At 53.5% G+C, this 15,217-nt stretch overlaps 6 protein-coding genes across 6 annotated transcripts; 4 read left to right on the top strand and 2 right to left on the bottom strand.

Moving 5' to 3' along the window:
• Positions 1–88: 88 nt before the first annotated feature.
• Positions 89–1,212, bottom strand: BDY24DRAFT_442361 (uncharacterized protein; the record flags this gene model as incomplete). Its single annotated transcript, XM_076644677.1, has 5 exons — positions 1,076–1,212; positions 837–965; positions 620–720; positions 516–531; positions 89–427 (listed from the first exon to the last, which is right to left on the bottom strand). The coding sequence occupies exons 1-5, from the start codon at positions 1,130–1,132 to the stop codon at positions 89–91; spliced, it is 642 nt and encodes a 213-aa protein (XP_076495588.1). The 5' UTR covers positions 1,133–1,212.
• Position 1,213: 1 nt separating this feature from the next.
• Positions 1,214–4,640, top strand: VPS33 (tethering complex ATP-binding subunit VPS33). The gene is made up of 15 exons (XM_076637901.1): positions 1,214–1,373; positions 1,449–1,529; positions 1,622–1,733; positions 1,810–2,024; positions 2,128–2,232; positions 2,349–2,526; positions 2,603–2,835; positions 2,959–3,046; positions 3,171–3,245; positions 3,343–3,509; positions 3,621–3,978; positions 4,056–4,127; positions 4,198–4,299; positions 4,378–4,427; positions 4,511–4,640. The coding sequence occupies exons 1-15, from the start codon at positions 1,224–1,226 to the stop codon at positions 4,556–4,558; spliced, it is 2,034 nt and encodes a 677-aa protein (XP_076495587.1). The 5' UTR covers positions 1,214–1,223; the 3' UTR covers positions 4,559–4,640.
• A 19-nt stretch (positions 4,641–4,659) lies between these two features.
• CCC1 (Ccc1p) lies at positions 4,660–7,135 on the top strand. Its single transcript, XM_076640982.1, has 10 exons — positions 4,660–5,099; positions 5,190–5,295; positions 5,424–5,538; positions 5,575–5,576; positions 5,720–5,786; positions 5,870–5,925; positions 5,998–6,314; positions 6,394–6,454; positions 6,552–6,745; positions 6,857–7,135. Exons 1-10 carry the CDS (start codon positions 4,949–4,951, stop codon positions 6,895–6,897), a joined length of 1,110 nt encoding a protein of 369 aa, XP_076495586.1. The 5' UTR covers positions 4,660–4,948; the 3' UTR covers positions 6,898–7,135.
• A 570-nt stretch (positions 7,136–7,705) lies between these two features.
• On the top strand, positions 7,706–9,610 carry BDY24DRAFT_392861 (uncharacterized protein). The gene is made up of 3 exons (XM_076640981.1): positions 7,706–8,179; positions 8,261–8,425; positions 8,506–9,610. Exons 1-3 carry the CDS (start codon positions 7,907–7,909, stop codon positions 9,436–9,438), a joined length of 1,371 nt encoding a protein of 456 aa, XP_076495585.1. The 5' UTR covers positions 7,706–7,906; the 3' UTR covers positions 9,439–9,610.
• A 1,330-nt stretch (positions 9,611–10,940) lies between these two features.
• Positions 10,941–13,128, top strand: BDY24DRAFT_416207 (DUF6534 domain-containing protein; the record flags this gene model as incomplete). The annotated part of the gene is made up of 14 exons (XM_076643557.1): positions 10,941–10,966; positions 11,090–11,107; positions 11,180–11,219; positions 11,314–11,492; positions 11,585–11,653; positions 11,728–11,849; positions 11,937–11,967; positions 12,046–12,132; positions 12,210–12,316; positions 12,387–12,414; positions 12,510–12,679; positions 12,749–12,834; positions 12,896–12,943; positions 13,024–13,128. 14 exons carry the CDS (start codon positions 10,941–10,943, stop codon positions 13,126–13,128), a joined length of 1,116 nt encoding a protein of 371 aa, XP_076495584.1.
• A 176-nt stretch (positions 13,129–13,304) lies between these two features.
• Positions 13,305–15,074, bottom strand: BDY24DRAFT_105552 (uncharacterized protein). The gene is made up of 5 exons (XM_076635824.1): positions 14,993–15,074; positions 14,640–14,901; positions 14,469–14,521; positions 14,344–14,374; positions 13,305–14,227 (listed from the first exon to the last, which is right to left on the bottom strand). Exons 2-5 carry the CDS (start codon positions 14,863–14,865, stop codon positions 13,770–13,772), a joined length of 768 nt encoding a protein of 255 aa, XP_076495583.1. The 5' UTR covers positions 14,866–14,901; positions 14,993–15,074; the 3' UTR covers positions 13,305–13,769.
• Positions 15,075–15,217: the final 143 nt, after the last annotated feature.

Below are 15,217 nucleotides of genomic sequence, written 5' to 3'. Positions count from 1 at the left end.
GACTGCTTCTCGCACAAGCCTGGAACTGAGATCGTCGCCTCATGCATCCATCTCCCTGCATCTCAAGGACTCGGAGTCGGTTCCATTCTTACTGAACGAAGGGAGGATTAGGCACGAGAAGGACAGATTCCGTTTCGAAAGTGAAGGGACCTGAAAAGGTCGTGTGGAACTTGAGTGGATCGAGGAGAGGAGGAAGGAGGTTGAGAACGAGTTCGAAGAGCTTGATCTGATCTCGGGGTACCGAGGTCTTGAAGAAATCGAGGGGGGGCTGGTTCTTGTAGGATCCGGGCATCCTTGTAAGGGGGAGAGGAAGGAGAGGAGGGAGGGCTTGCTCGGGTTGGTCGAAGGAGGTGAGGTCGATGGAGAGGGTCTTGATTTGAGAGAGGCAGAGGTAGGAGTATATTCCGGTGATGGTGGAAGTAGCGATCTGCCGATAAGATGTAAGAGACCCGAATCAGTCAAAAATAAAAACGCGTCGAGGAGAAGGAGAGGGAAAGGGAGACGGGGAAGCTCACCAGACGCCTCTTCCCTCTGGCAGAATAACTGACGCATTCTTCTCAAGCTCGTCAATCGTACGTCCCTGTATGTAAGCGACAAAGTTGAGGCTAAAACGTCGTACGAGACTCTTGCAAGGACGGCGATGGAAGCGGGAGACGAGACGAAGCGGAAGATGAGATGGAGGATCTCCCAAGGGAGTCGAATCCGAGAGGGAGGGGGGTTCTGAGAGTCATCGAAAGAGAGAGTCAGTACGGTCTCCAGATAGTGTTGTGGTCCTTCTCAGGCTCGAGTGCAGTTCGAGTGAGGGATGGAAGTCAGGAGGGGAGGCGAAGACGAACCTCCTTCTTTTCCTCCTTCTCGATATCGATCCCAAGTTGTCCTTCGAGCACAGCGTTTCGAGCAAGGACAGCTTCAATCTTCGTTAGAAGGAAATTTTCTCGGGCGGTGATGACTTGATGATCCGAGGACTGGAAGGAAGGGAGCGAGAGAGAGAACGAGGGAAGGAAGGTGTGAGCTCGACTGGATTCGTTCGTCCTTCCCGTCTTGCGCCCTTTGAAGGAGACATGAGTAGACCGACCTTCCAGAGCTCATCCGAGAGACCTAGAGTCGGCAACAGAGATGCTTCTTGCGCCATTTTTTGAGCGAAGGAAAGGAAGTGGGATGGCCGTTTGGTGTCAAGTTGAATCGTCGACCTTCCCCCTCCTCCTTGAACTTCAACGTCCACCATGGTGTCTCCTTCTCCAGCCCCGCCTGCTTCGATATCTTCCTCTTCCGTCTCTTCGCCTCTATCCAACTCGGCTACGGACGACGTTCCTCTGGATACATCGATCTTGGGAGAAGTGGCAAAGACGAACCTGATCGAAGCTCTCAACGATGTGAGCTCGACCTTCCCTCCTCCTCCTCCTCCATCTTGACCTTTGCTGATCTTCTCGTTTCTTTGAACTCTTCAGATATCTGGTGCCAAGACTCTCGTACTTGATCCTTCTCTTGCTGGACCTCTAGGGCTTGTGACTGATGTTTCTCTTCTCAAAGTGAGCTCGCTCGTTCCCCATCTCTCCTTCCTTCCCTCTCCCTCCCTCCCTTCGTTCAGAGCTCATCCATTCCTCTGATCTTTCTTCTACAGCACCAAGCTGTCGACAAGATGTTTTGGCTCGAAGCTGGTCCCCTTACCGTCGCGACCAAGAACATCGTTTGGATGTGTAGACCAAAGATTTCGTGGATGAAGGTCATCGCTGGTTCGTTTCACCTTCTCGCCTTTTACTCTCTATTCTTCTAATGCTCACCTTCTGTCTCTCCCTCAATGTCTACCAGATCAAATCAAGGGTCATGCTCGACTCCCGTCACCTCCTTCGCACACCTACACGCTTCTTCTCGTTCCAAGGGCAACGGAGCTCTGCCGACGAGTTCTCGAGGAGGAGGGAGTGCTCGGAGACGTGTTGATCAAGGAGTACAACCTCGCTTTCATTCCCCTCGAGGTGGACGTGCTGAGTCTGGAGATGGAGCATGCTGCGAGGGAGATCTTCTTGGTGAGTATGAATCGAGGCCGCTGTGTCGACAGAGGAGAGGCGAGAAGGTGGTCGGAGCTGACCTTCGTCTCATGTCCCTCTTCTTCTCGTTCGTCTTTCTCAGGAGGGAGACGAAACCTCGATCTTCTACTCAGCTCAAGCTCTTCATCTAGTTCAAAAGGCTTTCGGTGTCATCCCTCGTATCGTAGGAAAGGGAGATGCAGCAAAGGTTCGTCGTGTTTCTCTTCTCTCCCTCGCGCCTCCTCATCGTCTTTCGATACCGTAAGAGCTGACCCGACGTCGTCTACTCCCTCCTCGATTACATCCACCTTTCTTCCCAATCAGTCACTCTCGAACCAACTCCAAACCCTCCGTCAAACCGACTCCTCGTCCTCTCCTCTCCCTCTCTCGACCCAAATCGACGCGATGATCGTCCTCGACCGAAGCGTAGACTGGGTCACCCCCATGTGCACTCAGCTCACCTACGAAGGATTGATCGATGAGATCATGGGTATCAAGAACTGTCAGTCTATCTACCTCTCTCGCCCTCTTCGTTGTCGTCGAATCTTCGCTGACTCCCCATCTCCTTCGCTCTCCAGCTCACGTAGAAGTCTCTCCCACCCTCCTCAACGCCAATCCTGCCCCAACACCAGCAGCTACTCCTCCTCTCTCTGGGGCCACTCCTTCCACTACAACTCCAGCCGTCAAGAAGAAGAAGCATCCGTTGAACTCAAGCGACAAGGTCTTTGGAGAGTTGAGGGATCTGAACTTCGCTGTTGTTGGAGGGAGGTTGAACAAGATTGCGAAGAGGATTGAGGGAGCGTATAACCAGGTTAGTCAGGGTCCCTTCAAACGAACGCTTCGAGAGAGGGAACGAGTCGTGTCGCTGGAGGAGGAAGGAGGGCGAGACCGCCGCTGACCCGTTTCGTTTCGTTCGTTCGACTCTCGGATACAGGGTCGACATGGGAAGGATATCGCTCAGATCAAGGATTTCGTTGGGAAGCTGGGAAGCTTGCAGAGCGAACATCAGGCGTTGAAACTTCGTGAGCCTCGTTTTCTTGTTCGACGCGCGTCGACCTCCTTTCTTCCAAATCTCCGTCTCGAAGCTTTGGTCTTTGTCAGAGACGCGTGGTGACCCTGTATCTCTATCGCCTTTTATTTGAACAGACACCGGACTGAGCGAAGAAATCATGGCTTTCACTCGAACGGACGAGTTCAACAAACCTCTCGAGATCCAGCAGAGTGAGTCGTTCTTCCCTTCGGCCTCGTTTCAATTTTCTCCTCGACCCTACTTCTCTACTTGCTAACTGGTACCCTGATTTCGCTCGTGTCCACTCAGACCTCGTCTCAGGCTACGAGATCTCAAGCCAGCTCGCCGCCATCGAGGATCTCATCAGTCAAGGAGCTCCGATGAACACCGTTCTTCGACTTCTCATCCTCCTCAGCGTCGTCGCAGGTGGTCTGAAACAGAAGACGTACGATTCGGTTCGACGGGAGTTCTTGCAGGTCAGTTCTCCCCTTCGTCTCTCTCTTCTCTCGCCCTCGCCTCTCCCGCCGCCCCTCTCTTCCTTTCCCACCTCTCATCGCTGACCTCTCCCTTCCTACTTTCTTTCTCAGACCTACGGCTACCACCACCTCCCTCTCCTCCTCTCCCTCTCCCGCCTCTCCCTCTTCAACAAACCTCCCACCCCGTCCGCAACCATCTTCCCCTCCCTTCGCAAACCCCTCCGGCTCATCGTCGACGACGTAGACGAATCAGCTCCCAACGATATCTCGTACGTCTACTCGGGTTACGCGCCCGTGAGCGTGAGGTTGGTGCAGTGCGTGGCGCAGAAGGCGTCGTTGGTGGGCACGCCGACGCCGGTGGTGGTTGCTGGAGGAGAGGGAGGAGGCGGAGGAGGTGCTGCAGGAGGAGTGTTGATGCCTAGGGCTCATCCGATTGTGGGGTGGAAAGGGTTTGAGGACGTTTTGGCTAGTGAGTACGGGGAAGAGAGGAGGAGACGCGTCCGTTTGGTTCCTCGAGCTGACCTCGCTTCGTTTCTTGTGCTTCAGCTATCCCTGGAGCTACGTTCGATGACATCCAGACTGTTGAAGGAAGCGACGCTGCTTCTCGAGTGAACGGCCGTGAGTCGACCAGTCCGTTCTCTTCCTTCGACGCTTCGACTGACCAGCTTCTCTCGCTCTTTCCGCACAGGTCTCCCTAAAGACCACGTTTCAACTACGATCGTCTTCTTTCTCGGAGGATGCACCTTCACCGAGATTGCTGCGTTGAGGAAGATGAAGGAGGGCTCGAAAGGTGAGTTTTTAAAAACGCGTCGCCTCCTTCTCTCGTTCCCTCGACTGACCTTGGTGTTCTGTTTTTCTCGTTCGAAAGGTCGTCGGTTCTTAATCTGCACCACTTCTATTATTTCTGGGAACTCGCTCGTTCGTCCTGCTCACTATTCATCACAATTCTTCCCTTTTCCTCGCTGACCTCTCGCTCCTCTCTTCTTCCTTCCCTCCCTCAGCTCGACAGTCTCGCAGGAACTCCTCCCGTCCCTCTCGTTTCAGCCTAGTCCAGACTACCGCTACACCTTCTTATTCGTTTCTTCCCTCTTTGTGCAAATTTTCACGACTTTGATGACCCTTTTCCTCCTGCTCGCTTTTCTTTTTCTTTCTCTTCTCCCTCTCTTTCTCCTTCCTTTCGGCCTCTTGTTCACCTGGCCGAGGTTCGCTAACGAACGCCTCGCTTCTGATTCGCTCCTCGCTCTCTCTCTAAAAAGGAAAGCACGCGTCGGACAAGCCGCCGGGCGGTGGGCGAGACTTTGGTTGGACGTTTCGAACTTCCCTTCCCTCTGCTCCCTTTCTTCCAAGTTTGACCTCCAACCACGACAACCCCTCCCATCCCTTTCCTTCTCCTTTACCCAACCCCTCTCTCTACAAGAAACAAACTCACTCCTCTCGTTATGAGCTGCTCCAAAGGAACCGACTGCTGCAAAGGAGGAAACAACGCTTCGACCTCAACCTCCTCCACGGAAACCACTCCTCTCCTCTCCTCCAACGCTGCTCCTCAGTCTCTCCCAAAGAGGCAGTCGCACGCTAACGGCAACTCTCTCTGTGAGCTCATCTAGTAGAGCGGAAGCAAAATTTTGCTCCTTGTCCTGATGCTGACCCGTTTCGTTTCGCTTCCCTCCCTCTCTCGTGCAGGGCCTGTTCGATCCCCTTCGCCTACTCCTTCCCTCCTGCAGGATATCCTCCGAAACGCAGAGAACGAGGACGACCCTCTGGTGACCAAGTGCGATGCTGGACCTGGGTGAGTTCACCTTTCTCTCTCGAAAAAACTTCCCTCTTCAGCTTCCCATTTCTCTCGCTCGCTTGGTCATGATTTCAGCGCTCGAGCTCACCCTCACCTCCCTCCTCTCTTTTGTTTTACCCTAACAGATCCGTCTGCTGCCGAGATCTCAAAGGGGACGACGAGCGAACTCTGATCGATCCGGATATCGTCAGGGATATCGTTATCGGACTCAGTGATGGATTGACCGTGCCGTTCGCTTTGGTGAGTTGAGAGAGTGAGCTCGAGAGAGAGAGGAGAACGGGAGAGAGGTGATTGGATCGCTGATTCTTTGTTTCTTCTTTTGTTGTCTTTGGGGAGATAGACTGCTGGTTAGTTGCCCTTCCTTCCTTCCTCGCTTTTATATACATTCTTGGAAGCTGACTCTCGAGACTGGTTTCGTTCGTGCAGGTCTCTCGGGTTTGGGAAACAGTCGGATCGTCGTTCTTGGAGGTCTCGCAGAGTTGATTGCTGTGAGTTTCTACCTATCTTCTTTCTTCGATTTCCACTCACTAAACTGACTCGACGTTCCGCTTCTCGTTTGTTCTATCTTCAGGGAGCCATCTCCATGGGAATCGGAGGGTTCCTCGCCTCCCAAGCTGAGCTCGACCAGTTCGTTCTTCCCTCTCTCCTCTCTTCCCTCCCCCTCTTCCCCACCCCTAACCCTCCCTCCCTCTCCCTCAGCTTCCACTACCTCCGCAAACAAACTCACGCCCGAGTCCTCCGCTCCTGCAACGGAGAGATGGAGCGCGAAGTCCACGGCGTCCTCGGAGCCGTAGGAGTCGAGGAACCTCTGTCTCGTCTCGTCGCGGAGAGCTTGCTCAAGGTTGAGGCGGATCAGGCTGAGGCGTGCGATTGGGATGATGCTCAGGAGGGAACGTCGAAGTGGTGGAAGATGGGCTTTGGAGGAGGGAAGAAGGAGGAGGAGGGAGCTGGGGGAGTGAGGTGGTCGAAGGATGTCGGGGTGACGGGGTTTTTGATGAAGTTTGGGGAGGGACTTGGTGAGTTTGCTTCGTGTATCTCTCCTAGTGGATTCGAGAGGTTCGAACTAAACCTTGTCCTTTTTTCCCTTGCGTTCAGAGGAAGTCCCCATGTCCCGTCTCTACATCTCAGCCTTCACCATCGGATTCTCCTACTTCCTGTTCGTTCCCTCCCCATCCCCTCCTCTCTCCCCTCCTCCCTCCTACCATCTCTCCCACTAACCCACCCATCCCCTCCTCACTTTCCTTTCTTCACAGCGGTGGTCTCTGCCCCCTCCTCCCTTACTTTTTCGTCGACCAGGTCGAAACCGGCCTCATCTGGTCCTCCGTCCTGACCTTGATCATCCTTCTCATCTTCGGAGTCGCAAAGACGTATTTCTCGGGAGCGGCGGGAGGAGCAGGAGGGTATGCTTGGGGAGCGGTATCGACGATGTTGGTCGGGGGGATTGCTGGTGAGTCGCGTTTTCGCTCGTTTCCTTCGTTTCGAGTCTCAGACGCGTTCTTCGTCCTTCGAGAGGGCTGACCTCGAACTTGTTTTCGTTCGTTTCGTTCGTTGCTTCCAGCTGCTGCTGCGTTCGGATGTGTTCGACTGCTGGAGGTTTAGATTTACACAACGACCTCGTCTCTCTGTCTCTTTTCGTCTTCACGTCGTCTAGCAGCCTCCCTCCCTCCGCTTCCTCGACGCGATCTCACTTCCCTTTCATTTCGGCTTTCTCGAGTTCTGGATCTCAACATGTTGTGCTCTTATGTTTCTTCCTAATCTAGTTGCTAGTGGCTACTGCTTCTTCCTCCACCTTCGTTTTCGGTTTGGGTTTTGGTTTCGACGATGATTTTTTTCTTGCTTGTCTTGTCCGAAGCCTCGAAGGCGAAGAAAGAAAAAGGGATGTAGTAAGAGTCACTTTAATATACAACATCACTCGTCTCTATACTTGAGGGCTCCGGAGGTACCTTGGAGAAACCCATCCGAGTCAGAGAGAGGAGAGGAAAGAAACGATTGAATCGACGCGACGAGGATCGACGCGCTCTTTTCCTGCCTTCTTCGCCTCTCAAACGAGTTCTCCGTCCTCTTTGCGGAGAAAGAGTTCCCAGATCTCTTCGTCTAAGAGTGCTTCAAGGGCTGAGCGAGTGAAAGGAACCGCGAGGACGTTGATCGATCGATCGACGCGTCGCGACGAATCCTCTTCCCAAGACGGCAAGATAACCTGAGCCTTTTTCAGGCTCTGCACTTGTAGGAATTCTGAGGGACCTTATTTTTCTTCGGGAAAGTTGAGAAATCGTCGGGTTCGAGCCTCGGAGCTTCGAGCTTCGATCTTGAGGCCCCTAGGAAAATGCTCCTTCTGGGCAGCCAAAAGGGTGTCGAGAGTCATTGATCCTAGATGAAGGTGTTCTCGTCTTCTTCTTCTTGGGGACGAGTTATTTTTTCAACAAAGGAGAGACGAAAGAGAAACCAGGCGATCGAGGTCGACGCTCCTCCGCCTCGAACCACCACTTCCCTCCCTTTCTCTCCTTCCTTCTTTCTCGCTCAAGATGGATCAAGCAACGTCTTCATCTTCAGCTCAAGCTCTCGTAGATGAAATTTGGAAGGTGAGCGTGCCTCCCTGCTGATTCCGTGGATGGGGATGGATGCGAGGATGAAGGGAAGGAGAGGAGATGGGACGGTCGAGCTCACACCTTTCCTTCCTTCCTCCCTGATCTCTTTCTCCTTCATCCAGGACATCACCATCGACCGAGAGACGCTCCTCACAGAGATCAAGGGACTCAAGTCTGACGACTCTGCTCTCGTCGCTCGAAACGAGTTTCTCGAGGAAGAACTGGAGAGAGTCTGGAAGAGGGAGGGGGGGGAGGAGAGGAAGAAGGGAGGGTCGATGGGAGGAGCCGCTTCCATGGTTCGTTTCTTTATTCCATTTCTCGTCCACCTCTTGATACTGAAGGCTGATCGTATACGGTATCATCTTCGTTTCTAGCAGCCAAAGCCTACGTCGACTTCCTTCGTCGTCGACTCCACACTCGCTTCCACTTTTCCCTTCTCCTCGTCGGCCTTCGGATCGTCCTCCTCTTCTTCGCACACTTCGTCTTCTGTTTCCTACTCGGGCCTCTCGGTCAAGACTAGCCCTAATCTCGTCTCTCCACCAGTACGTTCAATTTTATCCACAGCAGTTCGAGTCCATGTATGCCCCCCGAAGAAGCTGATCCCTCTTCTCCTTCCCTGCAGGCTCTTCACTCGAACTCGCTCGACTACTTCCCAAACGAGACCCTCTCCCAAATTCTCGGATACCTTCATCAACCCTTCCACTTCTACCACTACTCGCTCGCTCTCCTCGGACCTTCGAACCAGTCGAGACCTTGGAACCCCGTCGAACTTCAACTCGTCTCTCGTCGATGGAAGAACGTCGCTCAACCCCTCTTCTACTTCCAAGTCGCGTTCGACGCAGGGAACGAGGATCCACTCGACATCCTTCGAGCCTGTCTCTTCACCGACAACACATTCCGTCCCAAGATCAAAAAGATCGTCATCTTCGGAACAGCGAGAAGAGAGGAGGACTCCTTCGACAACCGTGCGTTCGAGCAGTCCCTCCGAGACTTTGGTTTGACCCTCGGAAACTTCACGGAAACCCATTCATCCATCAAGTCGGACCCTTTGAGTCATCTGCCACTTCTGGACATCGTGGACGCAGGGAACGACAGACATTGGTTCGCTCTCGAACTTCCCTCTCCCTCCCTAACGCTCGTTCCAGGTCCGGAGGCTTCGCTGTACTACGGCTACGTCCGAAATTCATCCGAACCGGAACGAGAGGACGCCGATTCGCTCTGGGTACTTCGAACTCGATTGCTCAACCTCACGATCCGACTCAACAAAGAGTGCCAGCGACAGCTCTCCTTGCTCGTCAAGTCTTTCAAAGCTTTCGTCTGCATCAGAGTCCTTCGATTGGATCTCAACTTCTCTCTCACTTCGGACGTGGTCAAAGACCTCGAAGCGATCCTTCGAACCCCGACCTTCAGGTTGGCGAAGAGGTTCTTCGACGACGTTCCGATGAAGCTTCACTTTGGACTTCGAGACGAGGAAGAAGCTGCCAGGATGAGGGAGATTGTTGAGAGGGTGGGAGAGGTGCACGCCGAGGTGTTCGTTGACGTCTTTGAGGTTTGAAGGAGGAGAGGGAGAGACGGAAGGAGAGGGAGAAGTTGAAATTCTCGTCGCGTCGTGTTGCCAGCTCTCTCTTACTTTGCTTTGGATTTCAAGTTCGCTATCGTTTCTTCTCAACGACTTTGTTTAGCTTAGTTTCCCTCTCTTGCTTTTCGACGTATTCACACATTTTCGCTCTGACCGAGGCCTGATCTACTCCAAAGAACAGCCTCGACGCGTCTTCCCTTACAAGGCCTTCACCTTGAAGGGACGCTCCAGGAAGCATGCCTTTTCAAAATAGTCTCTCTTCGAATGAGTGAAGTCGAAAAGACACGGGATTGGATCACAAGTGTTTCAAGAGAGGAGAGAGGACGCGTCGAGAGCAAAGCGAGAGCTCCCCGACTCCCGACTCTTTTCTGTTTCCGAAAGGGAAGCCAGTCAGCTACGGCCGTCCAGAATCCTCTGAGTGAGCCTACGGTCGATTTCTCGCTCGCATGAAGACCTTCTTAGAGTCGTCAAAATTGGCCACGTCGACCGAATCTCGACGCCTCGAACTGAGCTCGCCCTTTCGCTTCCAACGCTCGCCATCCATCTCCCTACCCAGCTCGACTTCTCGAAGAAACTGACTGAGTGAACCTCAGCTATAGGATCCGCCTTCCCGAGCCTACGAGGGACTGCAGAGCTCGAGGGCAGGCAGGCGACGAGGCCATCAAAAGCTTGGACCGACGAAGAGACGACTCAAACGACCTCGCTCGCTCTTCTTCTCGAGCCCTCTTCTCGCAACTGAGCTACAAGACCAGCTCCATGGCTCTCATATCCTGAGGTGGGTATCTATTCCTGCAGTGATGACGCAGAAGGGATCTAGCTAGGAACGAGGAGAAAAGATCGCTGAAGCTGAGCTTGAAACCTCCTTCCCTCCCTTCTCCTTCAGCCCTCCCCCTCCAAGCTCCCTTCCCACCTCGTCACCATCGGACGCTGTTGGCCACTAGCTAACCTTCCTTAGCCCTGTTATCGAGGCGTGCTTCAACTCCGACGGCGTGGGGGTCGTCTGCCTTTGAAGCGCATTCCCTTCTCGCTCCTCTTCGACCCTCGCCCGTCCCTCCCTCCCTTCGTCAAATCACCGTCGCCGCCGGCTGTTCTCCTCTCCTTTTTTCTCGCTCCGAGCATCTTATGGACCAGGATCTTACTCAACGCGCTTCTCTACGATCCCCATCAATCTGAACTTGACCAGAGGCTAGTAGCAGCAGCAGCAGGAACGATCGACCTCCACCCTCCCGCTTACTGAAGTCTCCGCGTCGAAACGTGGAATTTCAGCCCTGAGGACGTCCAATTCCCTCGAGGATCCTTCTAGCTTCGTTTGGAACACCCCTTTACTTCGTTTCAAAGCTCATGAGCCCCTTGACATTTTTTCAGAGGGACTCTTTCACTCACCAACGTCGACTCCCCTTGCCCTCCTCCCTCTCCCCTTCAAGCTCTCTCGCTGTCTCCCCTCGCCCTCCCTCGCCCTTCCCGTTTCTGCTCAAGCCATGGAAGGATACGATCGCACACTCGGGTGAGCTTCCATCTCGACCTCTCTCTCCCCACCTTTCAAGCAGTTTCGAAAGGCAATCAGAAGAAGCAGAGGGCTGATCCTTTCTTCTGCAACTCTTCGCTTCCTCTCTTGACTACCAAACAGAGCCCTGGTTGTTGCCTCGTTCGCCCTTACTCCCTTTCCCATCAATCCGAAGCCTTGCTGACCTGCCTTGACCTCGTTTTCCCACTTCAGCTGGCTCAATTCGTCCCTCTTTACCATCGAGGGAATTCAAGTTCGTCGTCCCCCCTCCTCCTCTTTGGATCGCCCGTTTCCTCTCGCCCCCGTTGCTCTCACTCATGTCGTCTTTCCTTCCTATCTTCTACCAGATCTACGAATACTTCTCTCGATTCAGAAACGACTCCTGGTTCAATAAGGCCTGCGTCTGTATCGCTCTCGTCTCTGATATCGGAGGGATGGTTTCCGTCACTGCTTCCGTGTATATGTATACCATCACTCACTTTGGCGATGCAGTTTACGCTGCTTCGCAACCCTGGAGTATCCCATTGTGAGTCGTAGATCTTTCATCTCCCTTTCGAGACGTCGACGTCCCGTCGAGTCGAGCTCTATCGAACTGACTCGATGATTTGTCGTTTGCAGGTATGGAGTTAGCAGTGGTGTATCTGGAGCCGTCGCTCAGACCTTCCTCAGCTTGCGGATCTATCGCCTGTGAGTCTTCGTCGCGTCTCGCAAAGCCGTCGTTCTACTCGTTCTGACCTGCTTGCTTCTGCTCCTCGTTGCAGTACTGGCCAAGTTGCTTACCCCATCGCCTTTGGACTGATGTCGGCTGCATCCCTCGGAGGTATCCTCGCTACTGCTGTGGAAGTAACGTCAGCTGCCGCTGTGACCTATTCCGATAGAGCGAGTGAGTCGTCGCCTTTCTCCTCTTCGTCCTTCCTTTATCACTCTTCGACGACAGCACCTGACCTCTAGATCTTTTTCAACCCAACAGAGCTATCCAACATGGTCACTCTCTGGCTCAGGTGCGTTGTTCTCCGCCGTGGAAGACGCGTCGTTCAAATTCTCGTTCTGAACCCCTTCTCCCTTTCTTCCTTTAAAAGTTGCGCCGCCGCCGTCGACATCTGCATCGCAGCATCTCTCGTGTTCATCCTCTCCAGGACTCAAATCTCGTTCAAAGAAACCGGAAGGTCAGTCTTCGTCTTCCGTCGAAAGAGAGCGAGGGATGAACGTCGAACTGAGCCCCTCGTCTCCTTCCATTTTGCAGTCTTCTTCGTCGCTTGATGCTCTCCGCCGTCAAGACTGGTAGCATCACAGCTGGAACAGCCGTCATCGCTCTCGTTCTCTTCACCTGGAGCCCGAATGACAACCTCTGTTCGAATCACTCTTTCCCATTCGTCTGTCTCGACGCGTACTGACTGTTTTCTCCCTTCATTCTGCGCAGGCGTCTTCTTCTCTCTTACTCTCGGGCGGTTCGTCTTCCTCTCTCTCACCTTTCTCCCCTTCCGGTCTGTCCACTTGTCTCCACGACGCGATTTGACTCGGCTCCCGTTTTTCCTCAACTCAGGCTCTACTCCATCACCATGCTCTCCAACTTAAACGCTCGAAGCTCCGACGGAGTAAGCGGCCGAGGTCCCAGCTCGGGTGACGGTCCTGGAGGACGAAACCACAGTCGAACAGGGAGCGGGAACATGCTCGGAGACGCGACGGAGCTGAAGGGAGTAAAGGTGACCAGTGGTCAGTTTGTTTTCTATATGCATTGCTCCTTAGGTGCTCACTTGACCACGGTTTTCTTTTCCTTTCTAGATACCGTCACCCGAGTCGACCGTCTCGAGGAGGAGGAGCGACGGCACGACGCGTCGATTGCTCGAAGCAATCGCGATGCGAAGAAGGTGAGTCGTCCATCCTCGCCCTGGTTGTCAAGTATCGCTGATACTTTCTTTTGATCTACAGGAATACGACAACACCTCGTACGAAGGAGGCGGTGAGGTTCCTTACGAGGTTCGTTTCAACGCCTAGCTCTTCACGCTCTCTTCATCTTTCCTCCCGCTGACACGCTTTGCTTCTGAAATACTCGACAGGGATCCAACCACAAGGATGAGTGGGACGATCGGTCGCTTGAGCATTCTCAGGTGGATCTGGTCGAAGGAGGAGGGCTTGGGAGGACGACGCACGGTCGATCTTGATTACAGTAGCAGCACATTCATTCGTTCAGTAACATATTGGGTTCGTAGTGCCTCTGGTAGGTTGCAAATCTAATTCAGCTTTCACCTTGGAGTTTCGAGGTGGAATAGCAAGTGAAAGAACGAGGGAGGAGGACCATCGTCGCCTTTCGCATTCGCCCCTGGGGTCGGACGTGGAAAAGCAAAGAGAGGAGCATCAAAGATCGTTCAAAGTACACGACGGAGCCAAAAAGAGACTGTGAAAAAGTTCGAGAAAGAAGGAAGGGCAAGCAAAAGAACGAAAGCTCGAAGTACAAAGAAAGAGAGCGGAGAGACGCGACGTTGCACGAGATTCACCCAAAAGAAGATCTACGGAATCTAAGAAACCCACACGGAAGAAGGGAAAGTATAGGGTATAGAGAAGAGTTGTACGTGTGTGATAAAGAGAAGGAAGGAAAGGGATCCGAACCGAACCAGTCGGATCAACGAAGAAGGAAACGAAGTGAGTGAGAAGGCGAATAGAGAGAAACGACGAGAACGAGAAAGGAGGCTACTCGGTACAAAGAAGAGAGACGGGATGCAAGAGAACAACGATGTGGATGTGTGAACGAGATGGGAAGAGAGAGAACAAAGCAAAAACGACGAGAACGAACGACCGACCCTGACTAGATCATCACCGGTCCAGCCCTCTTCCTCCTCAGCCGATCCTTCAGCACCCCACCCAGTCCAGCCACACTCAGAGTCTTCCCAAACCCGACCCCTCCTATCCCTAACGGACCTCGACCATTCCCACTCCCACTCCCGATCCCGCGTCCAAACCTCCGACTCGCATGTCCCTCCTCGACAGCAGCAGCTTCCTCCTCCTCAGCCCTCTCTAGACGCTGAGCACTCATCCCCGTCCCCATCACTCGAGGCTCCGTCATCATCTCCTCTCCCTCCTCCCCGTCATAGCCGCCAGCCATTCGTTTCGACCACCAGCGAGAGATCTTGAGTTCGAACGCTCGGACGCGACGAGGTGGTTCTCCTGTGAAGCAGCGATGGATGAAGGTGGTTTCGACGGCGTTGAAGGTGAAGAGGATGGAGGAGAGGATGGAGAGGATGGCGGCTGTGACGACGAGTTTGACTGTAGGAGAGAGAAAGGGGAGGAGAAGGAAGGGAAAGGAAAGAAGAGAGTCGGGAGGAGATCAGCTGAAGTCGGCGTCGAACCGATCTGAGAAAAGCATCGAAACCGAATCTCACCATTGCGATCTCCGAAGAACCATTCTTCCCACTTTCGCATCGAAGAGCGGGAACGGAAAAGGAACCAACGAAGGTCAGCTTCGAGCAGTCTCCCCGGTCGAGGCACGAGCCGAACTCGAACTCACGATCTGGCCTTCCTTCGGGTATTTCGGATCCAGCTTGAGCTCGTGTCCGTTCCCTGAGACGAACGATCAACCAACGAGAAAGCAAGATCAGCTCCTACTCCTTCTCCAACGATCTATCTTCGTCCGCAACTCGAAAGCGGTGTCCTTGGTCTCGAAGCTATCTAAACTTACCTAAAGGAATCGAGGTGTCTCCAGTATCGGTATCGTCGCCAGCCTTGGTCAAGGCGACACTCAGGAAGTAAACAACTCCAACGAGCTGGACCATGAGGACGAGGAGCGGCAGAACCATCCGAGTGATCTTGTAGAACTTGTACCGAGGAGTCGAAGCGCGGAAGGAGGTTGTGGCTGGACCTGGGAAAGGGATGATGTGGTGAATGGGATAGAGAACGATACACATCGCTGAGGATGCGATCAGGATGTAGGAAGGAATGAGCTGTGAGGAGAGGAAGGGAAAAGGTGAAGGTGAAGGTGAGGTCGAGGGAGAGGACAGAATGGATGAGGTGAGGGAGGAGAGGAGGACGAACGATCTGTCGAAAGATGTCGAAGAGACCTTTTCGGACGTGGGTTGTTGCTATCAGGATGATGGATCTGGTGAGAGACGAAGCAGAAAGTCAGCATGAATCCCTGGGGTTGAAACTGAAGGAGGAAGGGAAGGAAGGAAGCGAGCTCGGTCGTCTCTCGCGATTCGCTCTCCCTCCGTTCGTCTCTCCATGATCTTCAGCCACAAAGATGGCCTCCTCCCCTTCCAG

The sequence above is a fragment of the Mrakia frigida genome (genome assembly GCF_051309035.1).
Source record: "Mrakia frigida strain ATCC 22029 unplaced genomic scaffold BDY24scaffold_20, whole genome shotgun sequence".
Classification (NCBI taxonomy): Eukaryota; Fungi; Basidiomycota; class Tremellomycetes; order Cystofilobasidiales; family Mrakiaceae; genus Mrakia; species Mrakia frigida.
This window is presented reverse-complemented; position numbering and strand designations above follow the sequence as displayed.

Coding starts and splice junctions, on each gene's coding strand:
- VPS33 (XM_076637901.1), top strand. CDS start 1,224: ATGGTGTCTCCTTCTCCAGCCCCGCCTGCTTCGATATCTTCCTCTTCC. Junction 3,047..3,170: donor ACATCAGGCGTTGAAACTTC/GTGAGCCTCGTT, acceptor TTATTTGAACAG/ACACCGGACTGAGCGAAGAA. Junction 3,246..3,342: donor ACCTCTCGAGATCCAGCAGA/GTGAGTCGTTCT, acceptor GTGTCCACTCAG/ACCTCGTCTCAGGCTACGAG.
- CCC1 (XM_076640982.1), top strand. CDS start 4,949: ATGAGCTGCTCCAAAGGAACCGACTGCTGCAAAGGAGGAAACAACGCT. Junction 5,296..5,423: donor AAGTGCGATGCTGGACCTGG/GTGAGTTCACCT, acceptor TTACCCTAACAG/ATCCGTCTGCTGCCGAGATC. Junction 5,926..5,997: donor TCCCAAGCTGAGCTCGACCA/GTTCGTTCTTCC, acceptor CCTCTCCCTCAG/CTTCCACTACCTCCGCAAAC.
- BDY24DRAFT_392861 (XM_076640981.1), top strand. CDS start 7,907: ATGGGGATGGATGCGAGGATGAAGGGAAGGAGAGGAGATGGGACGGTC. Junction 8,180..8,260: donor TGGGAGGAGCCGCTTCCATG/GTTCGTTTCTTT, acceptor CGTTTCTAGCAG/CCAAAGCCTACGTCGACTTC. Junction 8,426..8,505: donor CTAATCTCGTCTCTCCACCA/GTACGTTCAATT, acceptor CCTTCCCTGCAG/GCTCTTCACTCGAACTCGCT.
- BDY24DRAFT_105552 (XM_076635824.1), bottom strand. CDS start 14,865: ATGTGTATCGTTCTCTATCCCATTCACCACATCATCCCTTTCCCAGGT. Junction 14,522..14,639: donor AGACACCTCGATTCCTTTAG/GTAAGTTTAGAT, acceptor CGTTCGTCTCAG/GGAACGGACACGAGCTCAAG. Junction 14,228..14,343: donor GTTCTTCGGAGATCGCAATG/GTGAGATTCGGT, acceptor TCTCTCCTACAG/TCAAACTCGTCGTCACAGCC.